General features: G+C 33.9%; 1 protein-coding gene across 1 annotated transcript; it reads left to right on the top strand.

Moving 5' to 3' along the window:
* Positions 1–1,839: 1,839 nt before the first annotated feature.
* LOC123552390 (retinol dehydrogenase 14-like) lies at positions 1,840–15,282 on the top strand. Its single transcript, XM_045342038.2, has 9 exons — positions 1,840–2,080; positions 3,506–3,591; positions 4,093–4,300; positions 5,687–5,721; positions 7,432–7,535; positions 10,035–10,128; positions 10,741–10,891; positions 11,431–11,557; positions 14,521–15,282. The coding sequence occupies exons 1-9, from the start codon at positions 2,005–2,007 to the stop codon at positions 14,639–14,641; spliced, it is 1,002 nt and encodes a 333-aa protein (XP_045197973.1). The 5' UTR covers positions 1,840–2,004; the 3' UTR covers positions 14,642–15,282.
* The last annotated feature ends 2,482 nt before the right edge of the window (positions 15,283–17,764 follow it).

The following is a 17,764-nucleotide window of genomic DNA, read 5'->3' as shown; positions in this document are numbered from 1 at the left end:
ACAACGCTGCTGGGATAATGAAATAGAAAAAGGTGGAAACTGCACAGGTCGCTCAACATCAACACTTAAAGAATGGCTTGCCAGTCAATAGTAAAAGCTATTTGCAGAGTCTATTGACCGGCAAGCCAATCAGTAAGTGTTTAAGATAGCAAATGAGATATGGCTACAAATAATCTTTAATCGATTATATAAAACTCTATGAAAAATATGTTAATCGTACCAAATGAGGTTTAAAACTCTGAAGAACAGACAAAGACCAGCTGACCAGGAATAATTATAAGGGGCAAACGTGCCACAGTAAAAACTTTTTAAAACTAAAAACAACATTCAAGAAACCATGTAATATAAAAACCAGTTAAGTCTATACTAGCAGAAAAAAAACTATATACAGCCAGATAAACGACATTTAATAGGTTACAAAAAGCAAAGTAGCATATATATATATATATATATATATATATATATATAAGCACGAACATGAAAATAAACAGCCAACACAAGATTGAGAACATAAAAATGCCACATAAGCAACATTACAAATAACTGTGTTGGCGCTCCAACATTTACAATCTGAGCCATTCCATGATTAGATGACTGAAGTTAGTACGTGCAGGATGTATATTTAAAGAACCGGCACAAAACAATTGTAATATTTTGTTTCCATGATGGTTATTATACGTGACATGCATTTAAAAATTGAGAAATACGTGTATCTCTTTTATTTTTACAAATAAAAAATAGACAGTGACATATGGGAGACCAAGGCAATATGTTTAATGTCTAAACAATTTATTGAATTAATGTTGCAGTATGCACAGTTCTTGATGTATTTACTTATGTTTAGACCACACTGCTTCCACGGAATAAGATACTTACTGAGCAGTGTTTAAAATACACTGAATAGATTGACTGAGTAAAATAGCTGAAAGAGCTAAAAGATGAAGTTGTGAAAACACATTAATTCAGGAAGGGTTTTAGATAGTATTTTACTTGTATTATCCTAATGATTTTTATGAAATTAAATTCATGAGGAGGGGGAACTTCTTTATCTCTTTTCTGGGGACTTTGTCTCTCTGTGTGTCCCTCTGGTATGTATGTACGTACGTATGTATGTTTATTTTTTGAGTTGGGTGCGTGTATGCTATACATATTTGGTATAATATAATTCATCGTACACATTAGAAAATAATTTGCAAAGGCAAAGTACATAAAAGTGTTTGCAGTCTACAATTTTTTGTGCGGCCATACTTCCACGTGTATGATCTTGGGAGAGTAAATGTCTTTTCCGTAATTTGTAACGGCTCTATCAGGTAGGAGTCCACCTGTCTTTAAGATATACACAATGTTAATCGTCATGCTGGATTCTTTTTTTCTCTATATTTTCTTATCTAGATCACCAACTGATTGGTGCAGCTAAAATAGGGACATTTAACATTTGAGTAATGAAATGACCATCTTTTTTATTTGCTAAGGAGAAAGAATATTGACCGAGTTGGTTCTCAGGATGCAACTAAAATATCTAAATATAAATTTATCCAAACTGAGTAAATTAGAGTTGTTTGAAGGCTAATCTAACCGTAAAATAGAATGAAATTGGTGATTTAAATGAACTATTTTCACAGGTTGCATATATTGACTTGCAGGATAAAACGATGAAAAAGATGTTTGATTCAAAATAACACAATGACTTCCAACCCGTACAACTGTATACGTTATGAAAATTATTGTAGTTTTAAGTTCTAATATGTTTATATCATTGTGTAAATATGTGATAATAGCCAATATCATTTCTACACTGCTTATTTATAAAGTCATATCAAGTTATATATCCCGACCAGTGTATCAAAATAAGATAACGACTATAATGAAACCATCGGTGTATATACATGTTAAACACTCACATTCATTTATTTCAATTTAATTAACTTCTAAAATAAACTATTTCTCGCGAAGCCAGGAAGACTTTTTTAGATTATACCATTACTATATTCCGGACTTTCTGGTATGGGGGCTAAGCAATCATTTCCTAGAGAACAGATACCGCAAAACAGAACATTTGTTGTTACAGGAGCAAATAGAGGTACGCTATTTCACTGTTCATACGCTCAAATAACATTTATTTTATGCATTTAATAAGCATGGAACTGGGTTCGATTTTACATTTGTTATTTTACATGGTTTGATATTTAAAATGTTAAACACTTTTATGTAGCGGGATTACTTATTAATACCAGTACTCGTCTTTCGGCGTGTAAGCCAGATCTGATCTGATCTGATCTGATCTACTTTGGTCGTGTGAGGCAAGAAAGCCGGTGGTACTACCGTGGTGTCCGCCCGAGCGCAACGCATATGAACACCAAGCACAAATCTCTAATACATGATTAAATAACTTGCATGTTTTCGACAGAACAAAACCTTAACTTTTTTTATCTAAATGCTCACAATCTTTACACGACATATGAAAAGTATTTGTTTGTTTAAGAGTGCAATAGTAATTTAGTGTATAAAATATCCATATATCCATGTTTAGTATGACAAATTGTTGTGATGTATACCATATCTTTATATCAAACATTACAAAGTTTGCTTCACGTCTCGAATCAAGAGGAACCACGTTGTCCACATGTACTATACACTGCCCCATAGGCTTGAAGCAAATATCGCTTTATAAGCTTCCAAGTCATTTTAGCTGGCTTTTATCGTTTATGTTTTTTGTTTTTGTTTTTGTTAACGTGACAAAGTATGCACGAGAAAATGTCGAAAATGTCATAGGACGCCAGTTTCTAGTAACAAGTTAGAACAAGTAAGCTGTTTATGAATCATAATTTAGTTACATATTACGTTTTGTAGTTATATGTAAAGACTAGGCCCTTGAAACTATTACGTTGTCTGTGCTACAAGTTATGTGAGTTATGTAAGATTTTTAAACGAATGGATCTTTGAAATGGTCCACTGTTGCACTCCGGAAATTCATGTGTTGAATTGGCATGATATGAATATTGAGAACACGAATTTTTTCTTGGTAGTTTCTACTAAATGACCTAGTACTGCATTAATTGAATAAAACAGGTAAAGGCTGTCTTGTCGAATTAAATCTTGCTGTGTTAGTCGCTAAATGACTACATTATGACGTTGCGGAAATGTATGACTAATCGACAGTCAATAAATGTAGTTGACTTATTTTTGTCCATGAAAAAAATGTGTCAGTGATATTTTATAGCAATTGTTAGATGTTATCCTTACCTGGCATACGTAAGCCTGGTTAGCAGATACATAAAAGATTACGCGCCCACAACGGCAAAGTAAGAAACATTATATCTTTTTTAACAATGCATGTCAATAAAATGTGAGAAACATCGTTTCTTTAAATTTTTCGTCTACAATTTTACTTGGTTATCCGTTGAAAATCGTGGTCAGGAAACGTTACGGACCGACCGAGCAAAAGACGGACAGACATTTTTTCTCAACCTTTCAGCTAAACGCCTTTTCACTTTGGATATTTTAGGTATAGGATATGAGATCGCAAAATGGATAGCAATGTTGGGAGGTACTGTAGTGATGGCATGTAGATCTGAAGACGAAACAATGAAGGTTAATAGTGCTATACGTATATCCTGCTTGTAATTTAACATTTGATTTGCTTGTAAGAATAATAGTATTTAACTATTACTACATCTGTAACATAACTTATTACATGAAACACACAAAAGCAAAACGCAAAAACAACCCCACAAAAAACAACAAATTGTTACTTGTTGAAAACAAAAGGATCGGGCCACAAGTTTTACCAAACTCATTGATTTCCCTTCCAAAACAATGGGTAGGCTAACTGAATATTTCCAAATCATACATTTTGTATGTAATTGGTATGCCTTATTTGTAGAGGAAAGGAAGAAATAAAAACAGAAAACAGACCATGTCAAAACAATACTAGTATTCGATCACAGCCCAACCTAATTTATGATAACAGTGTATACAACAGTATTTAAAGCTAGCTAAAATATTGTGTGACATTAAGATTAAATAATTTATAACAAAATAGTAGATATTAAGTACATTTTTGTATTGTATTTTACGGCACTTTATTGACAGGCAATGCGCCAGATGGACCAGGAGTATAAGGAAGAGAAAGCAAAGGGAACTGAAGGTTTAGTTGACGTCCCAGAACTTTCTCTCGTCTTCATGGAACTCGACCTGTCATCTTTCAAGTCCACTAAAGCGTTTGTACAAGCATACAAAGATTCTGGTAGACCACTCCATGTATTAATTTGTAATGCAGGAATAAGTAAAGCTAAACCAGGTAAGAAAAAGATTATTCCTATAAATATCAATAACGTCACCGAGTGTATGACCTTTTTTCGGACAACCCTTGCGCAAGAATATTGTAAACATAAAACAATCTGTTGTACCGATCTGCGCCAGGGTTTGATTTTCGGATTAATTATTTTGTTGGACAATATTAGCAAAAATAAACCAGTCGCGAATATTACAAAATCTACAGTATTCAAAGATTTCTAGAAATAAAACCCAGTGTTAAAATTACATTTACGTAACTACCGTTCGTCCTCACCCCTGGATGGGCCAACATACCATGCTTTAAACTGCAACAATAGTTCGTTAGCATGCATTTATTATTTTTATATGTGTACAGGTCGAACACTAGTAAATCCAGCTGTTCGTTATTTCATATAAAATCCGCTTACTTAATAACGTTATTTGGACACTTTCTAGTAAGTCAGATTTTCAGAGAACTATATATCCTCAAAGAAGTGCATCGCTAGTATAGAAAAAGAAAAAGAGATGTTAAATTTAGTATAAAAGAGCTACATTTCGTTAAATATATCCCCTCAATTTACTCCTTTACACCTCTTTCAATGTCTCTTTCGAGACATGTAAGTTCTTACGTCCCCATATTTTTTTATCTAGATAGAAACTTGCCGATTTGAAATAAATGTTACAAATACATGCTTGAGCGCAACAGAATAAAAGAAAACACGATGCTGTATTGAGAAAGGGCCCAAAGGAAAGGAAAAAAGAATAAGACCACTTATATTTGAACTAATTGTGATTTGGTGTTGATCAGCGCATATACTTGTTATATAATACGATTATAATGTATATGTAAATAATTGATTTTCATAATTCAAGCATGTTAAACAAGGTGATGCCAGTATTGTATGACAAATGTCCGCTGGAACTGCTTGATTAAATTCAACACAAAGGGCATTCAAACATTAAAGAAGCAACAATATGCGCTCGTCCATTTCATCTTGATGATGTTTACAAACTTTTATATGAGTGGAATTGAATGGAAACTAGTTTACCGTTTACATCTCAGTTATCGCCACCGGCCTTATAAAACTAAAAGAGTAAATACATTTAAAAATATGAGTATGTTACATAATAAAATTTTGATATTAACATTAATATGTTCGTGTAGACAATGTACAAATTAGATTGACGTGACTTTGCATGAAATAGCATGCTTGGCGTTTTACTCTTTTTTTGTTCTATTCAAAGGCCAAACTGTAAATCAGAACTGTCTGGTTGTTTTTCATTTATATTGCAAAGTTGTGACAATTTTCAATAAAGCGGTTACCAAGATATATTTGTAATGTTCGTTTTTTAAGTTCAAACCAAATTTTACTTATTATGCTGAGGGATTTGCGTTTTCTTATAATTTTAGAACAAACAGAAGATGGGTTTGAATTCATGTTACAGGTAAGATTTTAACTTTCTCTGGCAACGTTACACCAGACAAACCTTCACACCATTGAGTGACCTCTGGGGTCGAGCGGTTAATGTTACTGGGTTCAACTTACTTGCCCTTCGCCGATTTGGGTTCGAGCCTCGCTTGGGGTGTATAATTCTTCATGTGAGGAAGCCATCAGGCTGGCTTACGGAAGGTTGTTGGTTCTATCAAGATGGCCCCCGTGATAAAATAATATTAGAAGGGACTTCCTCTCACATGACATGCTGGGAAAACGCCGTATGACCTATAATTGTGTCGGTGTGACGTTAAATCCATCAAAACATCTACACCATTTAAAAAGACGATCCTCGGCACAGTAGCATGCACACCTCTACACCGTTACATGCAGACAAACCACAATGACGTTGCACTAAGACTAATATCTGCATCGCATGCAGAAAAACCTCCACTTCGTAACACACAGATACACTTCCATACCGTACCGTTACAAGTCTTAGCTGGGTCAAGTGTAACGATGTAGAAATTGGTGTGAAGCTTTGTTTGTATTAGCGTTGAAGAATTAGTGTTATAGTTTGGAAGTGTTGAATTGTGGAGATTTGCCTATATGCGTGTAACGGTGCTGATGTTTGTCTAGAGTAACTACGGTCAGGTTTGCCTGAAGTAACGGTATTGAGGTGTTGAGGTTTTTTTGTGGCGTAACCGAGTTGTCTGTTGTAACAGTGTTAGGTTTTTCAGAAGCAACTGTTTTCAGTTTTGTCTAGAGTAAAAATGTTCAGGTTTGTCTGTTGTAACGGGATTGGGGTTTATCCAGCGTAACCATGTTGATATCTAGAGTAACTGCATATGGTTTGTCTGAAGTAAGAGGCTTGAGGTTTGTCTGGTGTAAAGGTGTTGAGGACTAGATTTAGTAACTGTGTTCAGGTTTATCTGGAGTAACGTTGTTCGGTTGTTGAGGTATGTGTGGCGTTGCGGTGTTGAGGTTTGGTGTAAATGTGTTACGTTTGTCTGATGTAATGGTGCTCAGTTTTGTCTGGAGTAACGGTGTAATGGTTAGTCTGGAGTACCCAACAGTATTAATGTTTATCTAGTGTGACGGTGTTGTGGTTTCTCTGGTTTAACGATGTTTAGGTTTGCCTAGTGTAACAATGCTGACGTAGCCGTGTTGGTGTTTGTCTGGAGTAACTCTGTTATGGTTTATGTGGAGAAACGGTGTTACGTTTCGTCTGGTGTAACGGTGATGAGGCTTGCCTACTGTTTGTCTGATGTAACAGTGTTTACGTTTGTCTGGTTTAACGGCGATCAGGTTTGTTTGCGTACCTTTGTTCAATGCTTTCTAGCGCTCTGGTATCTTTACTTGAAGGCATTTAGTTGTATCTAATGAAAAATATGAATAAAAAGTGCAGATATATTACTTTAAGGAAGTAGTATACTATAGAATTTGAATGAACCCATGTCCACTCGGAAGCGAGAAGTGATCATTTACGACAAATTTAATGTGTTTGTATAGTCAATCTTCTGGAGAAATACATAAACCTGTCTCCGATTTGACGCTGAATGGTTATATAATGCCGAAAAAAAATACGGCAGGAACGTAACAGTTATTACACTCATTTCAACAAAAAGGTGGTCCAGTGAATGTATTGTAACAGTCTAGAATATTTCAGTTGATTTACCTTAAAGTCATTTTTTGTCAATGAATTGTAATAGAAATATTTCAGGTGAATTACCTCAGTCATTTTCTGATGATTGGTCAATTGTTGCCGATGATGAAGAAGAACGAGAGCGAGACCAGAATCGTCCTGGTTTCAAGTGATGCGCATAAGTAATTATCTTCAACTAATATTTCTCACAAGCAATATTTGCAATATAACATTTTAAGTCAGCTTTCAAGGGAATATGTCAAATATATTTTCTCCGCGATTATCGGCTTTATTAAAGCAAATCCTTCCGATTGGATTGTCACCCTTACATTTTCAAGGGGAACAACTTGCTGTGTTATGCCCATGAATTTGACAAAAAACTTGGTGTGTTTCATTTTAAGAAACACTAGAAGGACAATCCGAAAATATAGTAGCCAGAATAACGTAAAAATGACGTATAAATAGTAGTTGGCAGGCAGAGAGGGGTAGAGGGTTTTTAAATAGTTTCAAAAGAAATACATGCATTATAATGCGTACATTTTATCCCGATGGTTCGTACATGGAACAAGAGCTATGTCGGTGCATTTTAGATCAGTCCATAAAAACGAAGTTCTGTGTATACTTCCATGACAAAAAGAACCATACTGAGCAGATAACTTTATTTACCTATGAAACTGAGCGTGAATATCAGTTACTTTCATCAATGAACACGTTTTCAAAACTCAATGTATATCAACCCCCGACGTGTATTGGCACTTTGAACTAACCAACAAAGTACCCGATATTAAAAATTGCATATTTGACACTGTCAGGTAATTTACAATCATTTATTATTTACTTGTCACAACAGATAGCTCCAGAGAAACTAGTTATATAATAACCTTTACTTTTCAAAACAGATACAAAATGTATTTAGTATTATCATTTATTTATTTATTTATTTTATTTCATTTTGAATATGAAGAAAGTAATATTCCGACGAGTACAGTATTTCCGTGTGCATTCAGATAAATTAAAATTTATGATGGAGTGCAATGTCACTAGAAAAATAAACAGTGTTTCATTAACTTCTCCACATATTAACGATATCAGCCTTGGGTCAAAAACAATTGTGTTGATGTTGATGTTTACGTAATATATAAATAGCACTGTTCAAGCATGAAAGCCTGAAAACACAACAGTATATCAAAAAATAACTTGCCATTTAAACAAAGTGTTTATTGGCTATCGAGAGCTTTTAGACTTCCAGGCAATAGCGAGCTTTTTTATTATTATTATTATTATATACCACATTTATATAGCACTCTTTTCATATAAAAATACGTTCAAAAGTGCTTTACATAAAAAACATTTATATAATGTTCAATAAAAAAATGGGAATTGAACTATTATAGAAGAAATTAAAATTACATTACGGTAATAAGATACCAAGCATTTTAAATTGGAAGGTAGGCAGATCAAAACATGAAACAAAAATACAATATCATAAAACATTAACTGACCTATCAAAGACACAGGTCAGAGCAGAATAGAACAGAAGATATCTTACATTTTGAACAGACGGAATTAAACGGTATGATGTCTGCGAAATGCATCACAGCATGCAAACCGTCCCGGATGATTGGGTCAATCCCCACCCAAACGGTCCGGAGAACATCCATGATACATCCCACAGAAAAAAAAAACACCGCCAACATTATTCTGTCACACTGGAGTTCTTAATTAAAGTAATTAATTGGCCGGCAAAGTACTTACATTATAAATCAGGTAATCAGTGAGATGTTAGTTGCCAAAGAATTGTATGAAATAATGCGTCTTTAGCGCTTTTTTGAAACTTTGCACGGTCTTGCACTCTCTTATGCCAGATGGGAGGGCATTCCATAACCTCGCAGCAGCTGTCTGAAAGCTCCTGTCACCAAATCGTATTGTTCGACATTTGGGCACCACTAGTTTTAATGCATTATTCTGCGATCTCAGATTTCTGGATGGTGTATATATTTCTAGCATGTTCGCTACATAAGCTGGTGATTGATCTTTGAGTGCCTTATATGTATGTGTTATAATTTTGTATTCTACCCTACATTGCACAGGAAGCCAATGGAGTTCACGCAGAACCGGCGTTATATGGTCGTATCTGGATGTTCTGGTTACGATTCTAGCTGCCGTGTTTTGGACATATTGCAGTTTGTTCATTGACCGTTTTGGAATTCCATATAGAAGAGAGTTGCAATAATCCAAACGTGATGTAACAAGAGAGTTGATTAGAGATTTGGCTGCGTTTGCGGTTATATATTGTCTGATGTGACTAATTTGCCGCAACTGTGCATAGGAATTCCTACACACACTATTCACATGTTGCTCCATCCTCATGTTCGAATCCAGGAAAGCACCGAGGTTCCTGACACTGCCTGATTGTTTGATTTCAGATCCGTCCACTTTCACAGATATGTTTGAAACAGATTGTGTCTTGTGTTCAGATGAAAATATGATTAATTCTGTTTTTTCAGCATTGAGTTTCAACATGTTAGTATTCATCCAACTTACTATATCCTTAATACTTAGAGAACAACCGTACTGATTTTAATCAGTATTGTTAATACTGCTGCGCCGAAAACAGTCAATTTCTTATACTTAAATAACACCCAGCTGATTAAAATCAGTACGGTTGTTCTCTTTTTCAGAATGTGCGGGTATAATTTAGAAGCCATTAACTACCAAGGAGATCCTTCGAACTTTGGTGTTTTAGATTACTATGGTAGATCAAAGTTATATCAGGTATACATGCAAAGACTGTATAAATAAATCATTGAAGTTAGGAATAATTTTATTGATGTTTGTCTGCAGTAATCATGTTGGCATAAACTTTCAACTTTAGTTGAACAATGATCTATGCCTCCGACCCATAACATATTAAAATTTTGTTCAAACAGGACTGAGTAGATAACAATTGCTTAGAAATGCAACTTCTACAATACTATGGGAATTGCATATCTTTTACAATTAACAAATACACAAATTCAGGTGTCTCTTGACTAGAAACAAACATTTCTTACTATGTATAATAATTATTACGCCACTTTACGTTACTTTACTTTCTAACTTGCTTTCAAGCAAATGGCCTACTTATGACTCATACAGATCAAAATAAAACTTTCAACTGTTTATTGTGAATTGGTATGTAGTAATTCAGAACTAATTACTTGTCCAATGAATATCAGCTCATTACAGCGATTTTCTCAATGCAAAGTAAGTATAGCTAGAAATATTTCTAATAAGTGATTCATACCAGATTGCCATAATAAGAAATTGAATTTATGGACTGTACTGTAGTTCTTTAATACGGTTGTTCATACATTAACAAATAAAATGACTACGCTTTCCTTACAGATAATGCAAATGCATTGTCTTCACCGAAGGCTACGAAACTCCAATATTTCTGTTACCAGCGCTCACCCTGGAATGGTTGAAACAAAAATCGGAGCGGAATTTAAAGACAGAACAGCTTACCAGCTATTTCTGAAAATGAGCCGTCTTGTGGGTAATAAAAAACAAAAATCATCAATCAAATCCATTCCACTGGTTAGAAATAAAGCAAAGTGTCATTCTGTTTAAAATATACGCATAACCGTAAGAGGCTGCAAATGCAAATATCTGTGTGAACAGGTTTTGTAGCTAACTTGGGAAGATAAGACACAGTTATATATTGGTTCTTGTTATCTTCCATTTGCAACAGAGTAAAACTGAGATGAATACAATTTATTATGCTAATGAACTTGAAGCAACTTTCCACTACAATATTCTGACAGCTAAATGACGTACAGGTACGCGAGCATACATGTGTGCATATGTATTTTCTAATGCATACGTGCAAGTATGTGTGATAGAGTGTGGCATTTCTACACTAAAGAGGTACATTACAAGGCAAAAATAAGAAAAAAGTGATTTTAAATACACTCTAAATATGACAATTTTATTATTTGTTCGATTTTCAAAGTAAAATTGTAAATGTATTCAGTAGTGCAAAACGTATTTGGATTAGGGGAGGTATCTGTAACACATGTACTTGCATTTATCTAGGTGTGATGCGTACACCCATTCAAGGTGCCACTACAATCATCAATAGTGCAGTAAATCCAGATTTGAAATCAGTCAGTGGAGTTTATTTTAAAGACTGTCAGCCAGCATCAACAACATCAGTCTCAAGGTATAGCGAGCAGAACTGAAGTAACCTCAAGATATTACACAAACCGTCTTAATTTCATTTCATTTTTTTAAACTATTTATTTGTTTCTTAAAACGTCCGGATATTAGTGTGAATTTAGATTAGAAAAAGTAACCAGTCCATGTACATAGTGTATACATTTTACAAAATTAATTAAGGTAAACACGTGCTTTGGCGTTTTATATTTCCATCATTATTTAAACTTTGTAAAGCAAACGGAACAGTAATAGAGAGTTTGAGATTTCAAACTTCGCCTTCCCCTTCAACGTCTCTCATATATATTTTGGGTAAAACGTCACCGACATGCGTGAATTTTATTTAAATCACACGTTGCTACTAAAGTTTTCCGTGTAATATCACGTTAGCCTAAGACTTCGCTTTATTACTATGCGAAATAAAAAGCTTAGTTTCAGGATTTCTGTTTATTAAGTTATTTGATTATCAATATATATAATTAGACTAAATTTGATGCGAAACACTATCAATAGGTATAAAAATAAGGAAGTTTTGTATGGCTAATGATTTTAACTAAATACATTGAATTGAACCTGGAAGTATAAAGTTATCAACTGATTTTAAAAAACTTTGAGATTTTGTTCAAACTTTAACTTCTACGGCATATTTGTGTCCCCAGGCGGTATCGATTATACCAGATGGGCCGTTTTGTCGTATGAAGTGAAGTTTTGAACGTCCGAAGATGTGATATCACGAAAGTCGAAACTTCATTCTTTTTACATCTACTCTGTTCACATACTCGGCATCAAAGACTGAAATCTGGATGGAGGCACATGACATGACAGTCATTTTACTTGAAAAATAAATAATTACGCGCGATTATCATTTGGTGGAACATTTTATTTTCACATCCAAATAAAATCAATCTGTTTCTGTCGGACACTTAAAACGACAATTGCGTTTTAATTATAAACATAAAATGGTACTAGTAAGACGGAAAATTCTTTTTGAAGTATCATACAATTTCAGATTTATGATATCATAGAGACTTTTCCTGTTAGCCGTATGGGATAACTTCATTTTTTAAATGCACGGAACCAGAGCCTGGCAGAGAGACATTGTGGGTTAATTCCCCCTTTGATTCTTACATTTTACAAAGAAAGTCAGTCTTGAAACTCGGTGTGACCCTACCCTACCCACTCCCCTTCCCCCCTGAAATGGGTGACCCCCTCTTTAATGTTGGTGTCCCTCTAACAAAAATTCCGGGATCCGCAGATGCTTTACTTATAAAATAGTATATTAAAATCATATTGTGCTGTCTGAGAGTTTGGCATTATACAGAGTCATACAGAGTGTCATTATCACTTTGATATGATCATAATAGGCTATTAACTTTGTATGTGGATATATGCACGAGTTCTGCAGCGGTAATATTGCGCGACTTTAGGAGCGCAGTGTTGTCCGCGAAAGAACGAGTGCATATATACACATACAAAGTTGATACCCTTTTTATTACATATCCACTATCGAATGATTAATTTATATCTAAATTATCGTTCTGTCACAAAAGACAGGAAAAAATACGGAAAAAAATTCTCCGAAAATGCAATAAACAAATGAAACTGACGCGCATTAGTATTTTCCGCGAAAATGACGTCAACTTGTCGCAACGTGCGCGTGGACGCCATGGACGTCACGCAATTCTTTCCATTACAACGTTAAGAAAACATCCCACGTCCTATATTAGTCCAACTCATGACGTAATTATAACTTTCATTTCATTTCAGTCTGATAAATTACTACGTGCCAGTATCTAATAGGTCAGATTAATCAAAGCGTAAAAGTAAACAAAATGTTGCATTAATTACAAATTAAACAAATACACAATAGATTTCTAGCAACAAAAATCTAAAGAAACGAGATTCGCAATGGACGGACCGTCAGGGGAGGTAACTAGAGTCACGGATTGGGACTAATCCGATATGAAAGCATTCAACGTCATGATATGGAAAAATATTGCACGATCGCGGTCCATTGAAACCCAATTGAAAATAATTTTAGGTATGTAATAATCATTTTTATTTCCTCTCGTGTATGATTTACAATCGTGCATTGTATACTGACTATACTGACATAATTTTATATAAAACCTAAATGTTTGGAGCAACACTAACGAGTTTTTACATTGTTCACATTGTTTTTTTTTTTGTTGTTGTTGTTGTTTTTTTTTAGGTAATCGTTCTAATATCCATGCGATGATTATATTAATTGAAATGGTTTTTTTTAAATTTAATTTTCATTCTTTTCATTTTTAAAACCTCTTGTAAAATTCCTGCCCTTTTGGACAATTGGTATCAAAATGCACGAAAAAAAAACTATCATAATTATGGATAAATTGAATGGGCGGATTAAAAGAAGTAAGGTTCATTCTAATGTTTGAAATCTCAAGGAATTTTAATCGAACTTCAACTTCATACGTTAACTTCGCAAGAGACGTTGAAGGTGAAGGCGAAGGTTGAAATCTCAAACTCTCTATTGTTGGCATCAACTCTTAAGTACAGTAAAAACAGTTTTAAAAAAATGAGCCTTAATTGGTACACTTTGAGCGAAAGCGCAAATACACTTGAAGCAAAGATAAGAATTGATAAGTTGTATCACTTGTTTGACTATAAGCAACATATTTAGACTGGCTCCAGTCCCTGTGTTTGTTCCGTCAGATGTCGCATATATAAATATTCTTCATTAACAGTGGAGGTAACTCCAGCAGGCTGTTTCTGTATTGACATTTTTATTGCCCCTGGCTCCAGACATTATAAGCCATCAGATAAAATTGATAAAACTGACTTATAAAAGGTTTGTAGTATTTGAACAAAATAAAAAAATAACAATGCAGCTAGGGAGCCAGGCTACACATTATATTTTGGCATTTTTAACGAATACATTAAAACGTGTAATAAATTATAGAACTGTGTTTGTATTTTAAATTCTAGAGACGAAGTTAAACAGGAAGAGCTGTGGAATAAAACGCTGGAATTTTTAAAGGGCCATTTTACAGAAGAAGAAATATACTGTTTAGAAGGGGCTGATCCCACTGAGACATTAAGTGACTGAACGATAACATGTATACATATAATTTGACATAGTAACATGGAAATGGGAAAATCAAAGCAGCTATGTTCTGAAAATTTGGTTATTCCATTTGCTTTAGCAACTAAGAAATCAATGTCATACATCTAAACGTACTTTTTACTTCAAGTTGAAATGAAAATGATACTGAGCTCAAAAAATGAACATTAGAACTATTATTGTTCGATATTTATTCGGGTTAATGCACTCCTTGTCATGTTTTATCTTCTAAATTCTAAAACTTGAAAGTAAACGTAAAATGTGTTTGTAATAGCGACTTCAATTTTGTCTTCTCGTTTCTTGCCTTTGTCAGTGAACGGTGTAAATGTTAACGAGATCTGTTAAAGCATTACCGTTTTGTAACGCAACAGTTTATGTTTATCTATAATTAAGTCACTTTTTATAAGTCCTGAGTAAATTTTTGTTTTGCTATTGAACAAGTCACCAACATTGTCCATTGTCGGTTTCATATTGCATATCATAAATCACTTTCTGACGTAAAATATGTGCAGCAGTAACATGCCAAAATAAGTCATTTGCTTTACGAGCAAAAATTAAACCTGACAACAACACATCTTCTTATCTAAGTGATCAGTTTTTTGTTTAATAAATGTTATACAAAATATTATGAGACTTGTGTTATTGTTATTATGGAGTTCATTCTATAAATGTATAGTTTTATAACAGAAATCCGCTTAGCCAGCGGGGTGTTGCACTTCATTAATACCCATTTGAACAGATTGAATCAGAACAAGTCTGCTGTAATTTTGTTCGGTTGCGTTGTATGCTTCAACATGAACTTCTTCTAGATTTTAACTCATTCTCTAATTAACTGGGATTTCGGACCGAAAAACTTAAGACAGATTTAAGTTACAATAACAGGTAAATTTTATTGCTAATGTTTGATATATATACCTTAGCTTTAAGACCTAAAACTTTTTGATCATCAAGACATCGGTTTTGCCGTAGCAGGTATTAGAAAACATGACAAATTCCCTTATATCTGCATTGTGTAATGTACGACATTTTGCAGTCTTGCTAGATATAATTATGTTAGTGCATTATCAATGACAATGCCATTTTTAACCTAGTGCATTTTTCTTTCTTTACATAAGGATTAAACCATTGAATAATACTAAAATCCTTATCTTTTCGGTATGTTTTAACTCGGGTTAGATATACAAAGTTATAGGTCTATTTAAGTACATTTGTTTCTTATAGGATAAAAGAGAAGGAAATTGTGGAGTGTTCTAGAGAACGAACATTATTGATGTCCCAAGAGCAGTAAGAACTTCATTAAACAAAGGTTTCATACATCAGAGCGCCAAACTTCATAAACTTCAAATATCATCCACAAACAAAAGTCCGAAACAGCCGCTTGAACAAAACGAAGAGCCTCAAGTATGGTTTTGCTCGCTTTATCACTACTAATACATTCATTGAGTGTAACACAGTTCCAGTTGAAGTGCCACATGCGAATAATTGCAGATTATCAGATATTTCCATTTACATATACAGAGAAACAGACTATGTTATTTCATTGGTACATTTTGTAATAAACATTACAACAAAAAGTCAAAACATGTACAAATGTATTTTCAAAGACATATTGTAATCATAATTCTAATATGGTTGTCTTTATTAAAACACGCTTACGATAGAATGACGTCACGTTAACGTGCGGTGACGTCAAAGTTTTTGTTGCCACCAAGAAAGAGTGCTATTATATTTTATCTACTGTTTAAGATTAAGGGCATATAAGAATCGAAATACTTTATAGCAAAATCGTGTTTTACTACTATTTATACACTCGGGCGGTAATATGCGTGTGACAGGAAAGGCCGTACCGGCGACAGTAACCATCAGAACAAATCAACACCCTTTACAATATTTACAAATTTATTTACATAAGATAATTATTTACAATGAATAGATGATATGAAGAAAAAAACTGATTATAAGAAAAAAAAATAAAAGTTCAGTATCACCAGATACAAAATTCGTATAGTTCCATTCTAATGTGACGTGGTACAGTTCTTTAATTCAATTGCGAACTTTAAGTAGCACAAACAAAACGTATCTCTAACTCCAGTCCCTTTAAACCGTGAATACGTTGATTCCGTGTTGGCTCCCTACGGTGGTAGGTGATTGCATCCCTGAGCTGACTTCAGAGGATAACAAAAATCATCGTCTTTGCGGTTTACGGCACAACCATGGGACGAAAGCTCTGCGCTAGGAAAATCACATCCAGGCGAGTGAAGACAAGTGAATCTCGGGCATTGTACTTCTGGGTTATGACATCACCAGGAAAAATCGTCTGGCGGAAGAAGCTAAAATATATAACATATGGTAAGCACCATAGCAAAACAAATAAGTCAGGGCATAAAACTGCTCCTTTGGGTACACCATACCTCTGTAGGCTCCCATAAATAATACGTGCTACTTATACAAATATATGTGCTACTAAGTTCAGACGTCACGTGATTAAAATACGTCACTAATTACTTCCATTATTACCAAAATTAATTACTTAAAAGTCTAACATTGAAGTATGAAAAAGATATGAAAAGTTTATGATGAAACATTATATATACGGACATGATAAACTGCAGCTATTATTTACAACTACAAATTAACAAAATTGAATATAAATCAAACGTTATATCATAATTTGTATCAATATAATGTCTAATGTCATACACTAAAACGGACATTGTATGTATATGCAATAGACTGGCACACAATTTCATATTACAATAATATATTACATACATGGTACTAAACTTGCCATATAGATTTATACATAACAATACAATGCAGTAATGGCGTTCCCTAACAACGAAATGTTTGACATAAGTTTTTGAAACAGTGCTTTACAATTATCATGTTACAAATTTCAGTACAAATTTTACATCTTATATAAATAAAACATTTTAGATTCCTCTGTCGGAATAATTTACAAAAGTCTGAAAAAGTTAATAAATTATCCTGACATACCGAAACTAGCTAAAATCATATGCCGAAAAGTAAATGTTACAGAATTCTGTAGAATGCACAAAAATTTACCAAATAAAAATCGTTATGCAAAAATCATACAAAAATCTAACA

This window comes from Mercenaria mercenaria, chromosome 4, assembly GCF_021730395.1.
Source record: "Mercenaria mercenaria strain notata chromosome 4, MADL_Memer_1, whole genome shotgun sequence".
Classification (NCBI taxonomy): domain Eukaryota; kingdom Metazoa; phylum Mollusca; class Bivalvia; order Venerida; family Veneridae; genus Mercenaria; species Mercenaria mercenaria.
The sequence above is the reverse complement of the archived record's forward strand: the minus strand, read 5'-3'. Positions and strand labels throughout refer to the sequence as shown.

Bases quoted from the DNA above. Each gene is read 5' to 3' on its own strand.
- LOC123552390 (XM_045342038.2), top strand. From the start codon at position 2,005: ATGGGGGCTAAGCAATCATTTCCTAGAGAACAGATACCGCAAAACAGA. The intron at 2,081-3,505 runs GTACGCTATTTC...TGGATATTTTAG, and splicing joins TGTTACAGGAGCAAATAGAG to GTATAGGATATGAGATCGCA. The intron at 10,129-10,740 runs GTATACATGCAA...CTTTCCTTACAG, and splicing joins GTAGATCAAAGTTATATCAG to ATAATGCAAATGCATTGTCT.